Below are 8594 nucleotides of genomic sequence, written 5' to 3' on the forward strand. Positions count from 1 at the left end.
CACCAATGGCAATGTGATGAGCTATATAATTCATATGGACCCACATGATTAAAATGCAACGAAGAAATCAATTCAAGAGAGCGCTTGTATTTGCCCAAAAAAACAAAACAAGGAATTTGACTCCTTTGGTTTTGAAAGGAATGAGAAAGAGATGCTAACAAAAATAAAAAATAAAAATTTCTAATGAGGTGTGAAAGCTACCATGGATAAGGGGGAAAGAAAAGGAACATCGATCACATTATTCATATCGAATGAATGAATGGAAGACACTTTCCGTTCAACTATGAATGGTCTGCTACCATTCTTTAAATTTACGAAACTTCAAATTAAAACATCAAAATAAACTACCTATACTCCAATTCACTTAGAACACCTACAAATGAGAGAATATTTTGCTTTTAATTTTTAGTGAAGAGGTGGGGGAGACCTAAGGCTTTTGATGTCGGCAAGTGATGGTTAGAACTAGGGGACAAAACAGCCGATAGGAATGGAAAACCAAATCTAATTCCTTATGGTAGATCTAGAATCATTTCATCTCTTGTATAGAAAATTCATTGGAACGATACTTAATGTCCATTCAAGTTCTTTCCTATTAAGCTTTCTTTCTTTTTCTTTTTCCTTTTTCTCTCCCTTTGTTTTTTTTTTTTTTTTTTAAGAGTTTTCAAAGCATATATAAATGCTTTGGATGCTCCCTAATCCTCCTACAATAGGACACATATCTCATTATCCTATATAATTTAATATCTAATGTAAAATATTAGGATTAATTAAATATAAAACTCCAATCGATAAAATAACATATCATTAAAAAGTGAAATATATGATCAAAATTAAATCTATCCATCTACAATAAAAGCAATGGAAAGATCTTTTCCCTTTTGTGAACAACCTATTAGGTATCTACCGAAAGTAAAAAATTTAAGAACCCTTCAATATAAGGTGCCACTTATACATTCTTCTATAAGAATCTCTGATCAAACATTGGATTATAAACTTAATGCTAACCTTTAATTAATTAATTAATTAAAATTTTTTTTTTGTTTAAAGTTACTTTATAAAACTATGCAACTTGACACCTACCCCTTTGTCTCTCTTTCAGGATTAAAGCTTAACCACTGAATAGAGCTTTGCAAATTTTGTATATCAAAATTTTTACAGTAAGCTCTTCATTTGTGTTATCTTTTTAATTGTTAATATAGAGTTTTCCATCATAAAAAGTGGGACCCAGTTGATATCACCATCAAGGAAACGTAGATTATATATGGTCCCACCTCCAATTAACTAAGATTTTTTTTTCCTTAGTGCAATTAATTTAGATGATTCACTGATTAAAGTCTTTCAACCACAGAATAGGCTCTATTCTTTTGTGGCTCCCACTCCATCACAAGGATTCGTTGAGTAAAAGGTTGATCTCATACGTCATCAGAGCATCACAATTTTACACCACCTTAGATTCAAAAAAAAAAAATTATAAAAATCCTATTTTTACTGTGAGCAATCAATGGTGATGAACCAAATGGAGAAAATGGAATTTTATTTTTATTATTTTTGTTAGGGCAAACTTAAGGACTGGTTCAAGTAAAAAAATTAACATCTCATCATATGAATCAAAAGTTTGAATACTTGTTTCACCAAGAGAGAAGCCTTGTTTCTATAAAATGGTATTCTTCTCCCTCCCTCGGACTTTCTTCCTTTTCTTCCTTTTCTTCCGAGGATTAGATGAGATGCATCTAATTGGTCCAGACACCTTATGTAAGTGACTCGTGATTGTTTTTTCTTATATCTAGTGGTTAAGAAAGCAATAAAATGAAAGCGATTGATTTGTTTCTTCATCAATCCTCACCGACTTATGAAAGGACAGCCCTAAAGAATCTAATATTGTTCTCCTGCTGTGACACTAATTGATTCTATATATTGGAGGTAAATGATATGTTGCCCAGTACCCTTGAAAGGGAATATGGATATCTGCTTATTGTATCTTTCACATATCATATGTGTTCAGGAAAAATATAAGTATATATAGAAGATCTGTGAGGTAAAAAGAAAGAATTCTTGTAAAATGCTATGGGGGTCTGCAAATGAGGTATTAAATAATCTCAGAACCATATATAACTAGATGGTTTCCACTATCCTAATCCTGATGATATGTAACATCACTGGGATCTCTATTTATAATCATCAGAGCCCCATTTCTAATCAATATAATATCAGTAACTCAATGCATTATTCAAAACAACATCACGGACGCCTTGATCTTGTCTGATTCATTCCATTCCCTCAAAATCATAGAAATGAAAGATGCAAACATCAAACAACCTTCTGATTGCCTAGTTTAAAGACTTCTAATGAAGCCTTAGGTAAGGACAGCATCAGTAAAATTGGAAGATAGAGCTAGCTGAACTATTGTAGAAAGGAGAAACATTGCAGCCAACATTAGTGCTTCCTTGTGCCTATCTTTAAATTAAAATGGAAAGAAAGAAAGAGAGAGAAAGAGAGGATTCTCGGTTGTTTGGAAACCATCAATCCAAAAATTACTTACTTACAGGGTAATATAGCCTTGGTAAAAGGAGAACCTCGTGTTATTGTCCCTTAAAGGTGTTCCCAAGTCACAATCATAATAAAGCTTCTATCCTTCTCTGGTGGTGTCAATGTTACTCAATTATTATAGCCTCTACTGTCTTAATTTGCTTGTGTTTTTACAAGTTATCCTAGTAATTAGAGTAATTTTGCTCTCAAAGATGCCTAGTGTGGGAGTCATTAGTGATCTAATCTTCTTTACCAAAGTGAAAACAGTGTTTAGCTTTCAAGATCAGTGCTAGTTAATATTCTCCATGTATTAATATTTTAATGGACAGCACTGAAAAATGGATGCTCCACTCCTCACTCCCCCTCCCCCCATAAGAGAGTGGTCCAGGCAATTTATATACTATTTGAAGGTAAATTTGGGTTTTGTAGAGGTAATTTGTAGCTAAAGTATTATTTCAACTCTTAAAACAGTCTTTGGCTCTTGGGGTTAGTGTGGGTTTCTCCATTTGTCAATAAGGTATTGGATAGCACTCAAAATGCATGGATTTGTGTTCTAATCATGCTTTTGAACCTTGGATGCTAACTGTCAAATGTATGGAGAGAGAGAGAGAGATTATATGTAATTATCAAGTGAAGAGAGGATGATGCTTCTTATACTTTAAACCTCGGATCTGGGAAATATTGAACATGATTAACCATCCACTGCTTGTAATGATACAAGAAAAGATGTCTGAAGCTGTAGAGAGATGTAAAGTTCCCTCCAACCCAAAAGATAAAGGGCAGAAGAAGAAGAAGAAGAAGAAAAAGAAAGAGAGAAATTCCAAAATACAGACAAATATTCATTGGAAGGTTACTGTTTGCCAAGAAGATCAATTGGGTTATGTGGCAAACAAGTTTGGAAGCCATGTAAGCTAGCAACCTGAGCTTGATAAAATCTTTAAAAGGTTGTTCGTGGCAAAGGGAACATACTGATAAAAAGCTCTACTGTAATGACTGAGTAGAGGAATGCATGATAGGGTTGAGGGATCCCACTTTACTGTAATAACTTGTTCTTTGTAATAATGCAAATCAAAAGAGAAACACAAAAAGGAATGAGATGAAAACCAAGGGAAATAATTGAAGCATTTGTACTTAAATTACCATCTTTCCCAGTTCCATGACCACCCAAAATACTGCAGCTACCACCTTAAAATATAAAATTTGAGACTCAATGGATTTAGGCCCATTCTTAGAAAACCAGGCCCGTGGTCCACATAGCGCTTCTTGATGGGCTTCCAAATACATGGGCTGGGCCGCTGTTTCAAGGAATTTTAGTTGGAAGTTCACAACAAGGAAGGTTTAATTTTCTGAAACCTTAAACCAAAGTCCAAGGAGATAGAAATAGAAATCAAACCAAATGCATCAAAAGGTCGTACTTCGACCAGAACTTGTTTGACTCGCTCCTATTTATCTGCAGCTACTCAGGTTATTCAATGTTCTTGTTTACTTGGGTTTCTACAGATTTTGCAATCCGTGCAATCGTCTCTGGTCAGATCACTGGGTTAAATGTTATTAGAGAAAATCAACATTTCAGTGTCAGGGAAAGCTGTTCGGAAATGAAAAGGGTTTCATAATATTTTGATGTGATTGTTGTTGGAGATCTTGACGATCTTTCTCTGGAAAGATCATAAGCATCAAACAATGGCAAAAGCATATCAAACAGGTGATCTGGTTGAAGTTTGCAGCAACGAAGATGGTTTCTTGGGTTCCTATTTCGCAGCAAGGGTTGTCGGAGCAGGAAAAAAGAAGGTTCTGGTAGAGTATGAAACGCTATTAACCCCTGATGAATCCGAGTTGTTGAGAGAAATCGTACATTGCAGCGAGATAAGGCCTCGCCCACCTGAAATCCGAGCCTCTGTATTCAGTGTCTTTGATGAAGTTGACGCTTATGAAAATGAAGGTTGGTGGGTTGGAAGAATCATCTCTGTAGAGGGCTGCAACTATTCCGTTTATTTCTCTCATTCTCGTGAGAAGATCACTTACCCATTTTATCGTCTTAGGGTTCATCAGGAGTGGAAGAATGGCAAATGGGTTTGTTCTCGTTCCCACCGTTGACAGCTCGGTATTTCTTCTTCAGTTTCTTCTGCAACTCTCAGGAGGTAAGGCTATGGAGTAAGAGCTGTGCTAAGGAGAATATTTTGTAGAGATTCAGTGTTGCAAATCCTCTGTAACTATTTAGTGTTGTTCCCTTTTTTTCTTGACCTTTTTGTCTCTGTTCCATTAGGGTTTCTTTCCTGCTCTCATGGTCTGTTCAGTGTCTTTTGTTACAAACTTGTAATGCAGCAAATCTGCAACTTTCTACATTACATCTTGTTCGTGTTTTAGCTTTATCATCTCTTCTTAACTCAAATCTTGTAATTACAGTGGGATTTAGTTTTCCTTGACGGAGGGAAGTGAAATGAGCAACCAGCGACTGCGAACGGAAGAGAGATGAAAAAACAAAATCTCTGAGTGGCTATATTCGTAAATATCTTTACTGGAAAAGGGTTAAATTTGTAAATATTATTATTTAAGGTCAATTAGTTAATCACTTTACTCTCTTCATATTTTTTGGGTATAATTTGTTTCCTTTTGAGTCCGGATCTGCGACCCCGTTGGGGAGCACACGACGGCTTTTCCACCCCAAAATACAAGGGGCCAGGGGCGGGGGTGGGTGATGGGAGTTTTTGTTTTAATATTTTTCAGTTGTGGGGCCCACCAATTTTGTGGTTGTAAAACCGTTAGGGGTGATGATCCGGATTCTTTCCATTTTGGGTGGAATATTTGTTTGCATATAGTGACGAATCAAAATCAAGTGATTTAAAATATATTTTTTAAGGAAAAAGTCATGGATTCCATTCTGTATAAAGGGTCATAATTATTAAGCATCCCCATTCCCGCTAATGGTAGGTTAGTTGAGCTGTTAACAACCCAAATTCCCATGGGGAGGTTTTGGGTCATGGGAGTTTGGGTTCGCACTCATCCGGTGGCACATATTGTGAATATCTCTTTGCAGCATTTATATGCCAAACAAGTGGCTAAAAAAACTTAAAATTTAAATGAATATTTATAATTTTTTTAATCAAAATTAATATTTAATCACAATTTATTTTTTTTGGCACATAAGTGCATTGTTGTGCACACAACAGGGTATTTTTTTTCTTCTTTTCTCCCCAATATATAGAAATCGTCAATTCAAAAAAATCAAATAAAATAAAGATAAGCTTTCTTATGAATTTGCACATTGAGGGAGTTACAACTGCACTTGCTTTAGGGCAGCATGAATGATTGAATTGGCCTGGTCTTTATCAAATTTTATTGTTTTGTTGTGAAGATTGAAGATCAAAGTTGAGTGTTTGACCTAATTCAACCTTAAGGCTCAAGATTAGGGTTTGCATATGCCTAGCCTAACCAAGCTTGGTCCAAATGCAGCCACACAACTGGTATTCCACAAGCTAATGCTTGCATTTTCTTTGTCTCAGACTCTCTCTTTTAAGTATATCTCTTAATTTTATGTGTCTTTGGCTCTTTCTCTTTTTATGTATATCTCTTATCTCCTTTGTCCATCTAAAATGACTTCTATGCCTTTCCAAAGATGATAATAAGGTACATCACCCAAATTATCTGTTTGTTACCCTTATTTATTCGTTTAGTCATGATCTTCATTAAAAATCGTAAGTCAATGATAAGATTAGGCTTTCAAAAACAATCTTATAGAGTGATCTCTATCTCCATAAAAAGCTCTACCATGGTTGTACACATTTTTTTAGTATACATGTAAAATAATAGGATTGCCAAAACTTCTGTCTTACTAAAACTGCTGAAAGAATCCTTCCTTGAAATGACTTATGAGTGTTAAATGCTTATTGTTTATTTATACATAGCATTAGGGATTTTATATCAAATTAAAAATACATGAACATCCTCTAGACCCAATAATATTTGAGTTATTTACTTCATATTTTGAAGTATTAATCTTTGTGAGAAGTTCATCTCAATTTTGGACCTTCTTTGCAATCTTCAAATCCTATAAGATAGATAAAATGTCACCCTCTCAATTTGTCTCAAATCAAGATCAATGTTGATGGAGTAAATGGAGATATTTTATCTCTAAAATGTTGTTTATTTTCTTTTATTATTAGATGTGATAACAGTGTAGTTGGCGAGGAAGGCTGAGTGATTGCATCCACCTTAGGAAGGATGTCTTGGCCAATTTCCACTCCCTGACTTTAGGATTTTTGTATGTTAAAGCCAGGTGTTTCTCGTGTGTTGAATGAAAGTAATTTACCAGAAAAAAAGAAAAAAAAAAATAATGCCATTCATGGTAAGGGTTCAGGGTTCTCTCCTTTGGAAAATGAAAAGATGAAACTATTTCATAATCGCAATGGACAAAAGCTCATTTATGTGTGAGGAGATTTCTGAAAGGCGGCTGTTACCATACCCTAATGGCTCAGAGGATTCTTTTTGCAGGATTAAATTTAGGGGAGAAAGAAAAGAAGAAAAAAAAAAGGAAATTCAAATAATCTATTTCAAACATTGTTTGGCCAAAGACATAAAAACTTCATTCAAATAAACAAATCTGGAGAGATTCTCCCAGCAGAAACACTGTACAAATTATCAAGCCCATGTGGTACCTGCATCCACTAAACTTTAAACTTACCCAACCAAACGGGCCCCTATAGCTCACAAATGGATAGAAACATTTATTGTGCGAGAAATATGTAATACGATACAATTGTCAAACCCCATCAAAAGATTCTTAATAAACTGAACTAAGTTAAAACAACGCCAATTCAGACCATCAGAATCACCATGTAAAATATAAACCACTATTTTATGATAACCTCCCACGATCACTTTGAAAAGTTATTGAATCTCATGAACCATACGAGAAAACATGAAAAAAATAGATATCATAAATTTTGAACGTTCACAAATGCAAATCATTAAAAACTACTCCCTCGTTTTTTGAGCTAAAATTATCACCCTTGTTGGTACCTTTAGACGAGTCCGGATCAGCTCCTCCGACAGGGAGCACAAAATCTAGAGGATGTCTTAATAACCCCTCCACGATCACTTTGAAAAGTTATTAAATCTCATGAACTTTTAAAAATATCACAAACGTATAACGTTTGTAGATGCAAATCATTAAAAACTACTCCCTCGTTTTTGGAGCTCAAATTCTCACCGTTGTCGGTGAACTCGAAAAACGGTTTTAGGTCAAACGTTAGCGTGGTTGAACTTGAACTCGAAAAACGGTTTTTAGAGATCTAAACGTATAGCTATTGAGGTTCCTCTTTAAATAGATAAACTATTTATTTATTTATTTATTTATTTATTTATTTATTGAAGAAGTAATAATCCAATAATAATGACTTATTTGATATAACGATAATTTATTTTAATAAAATAAAATATTCAAGACTTTCATCAGACAAAAATCTACGGATGTAGTCGGTAGTAAACTGTAAATCTTTAGCATCTCTTTTTTTCTTAAGTTCAAATAAATCTCAACACATGACTCCTTACAAAAGACCTCTGCGTGTTAATTACTCCACCGTCCTCTGTACTATAAAAATGATCAGTCTCCAGGCACCAGCTAAATAGAAAATTCGAAAAACTACAATGTTAATAAGATTCCAGTCTAAATTTCAGTCCAAAAGGACATTCAAATTTCAATTCATTGACGTGAACAGTCACAATTTTAGATTATTTTCAGAAAGATAGAACACAGACAGAGAGAATCCTTAGCTTTTCCTTTCTCCTAATCCTTCATCAACACACTCTCGTTAGTTTCTTCCTTAAAAGAATCAAATCGAGATTTTATTTTAAAAGTCTTGAAGACAAAATTTATATGGCATATAATTTACTACCTTGACCTTTGTCTTTTTCTTTTTGAAAATTGATCGATAGTTTTATATTGGGGGATTGGGATTATTTATATATATCATATGAACTCTCAAATATCTGACATCTTTGCTAAGGGGCAACCTTTTGATTGTTTACTTCAATACTTATTACAAATAAGAGTTTAAAGGTGATCTATAATA

At 34.3% G+C, this 8594-nt stretch overlaps 1 protein-coding gene across 1 annotated transcript; it reads left to right on the forward strand.

The window, feature by feature from the left end:
• The first annotated feature begins 4206 nt into the window (after window positions 1–4206).
• On the forward strand, window positions 4207–4620 carry LOC149025493 (protein AGENET DOMAIN (AGD)-CONTAINING P1-like). Its single transcript, XM_089143582.1, has one exon. The coding sequence runs from the start codon at window positions 4207–4209 to the stop codon at window positions 4618–4620; it is 414 nt and encodes a 137-aa protein (XP_088999708.1).
• Window positions 4621–8594: the final 3974 nt, after the last annotated feature.

The sequence above is a fragment of the Hakea prostrata genome, chromosome 2 (genome assembly GCF_041222555.1).
Source record: "Hakea prostrata isolate BN-2017 chromosome 2, UWA_Hpros_2, whole genome shotgun sequence".
Taxonomy (NCBI): domain Eukaryota; kingdom Viridiplantae; phylum Streptophyta; class Magnoliopsida; order Proteales; family Proteaceae; genus Hakea; species Hakea prostrata.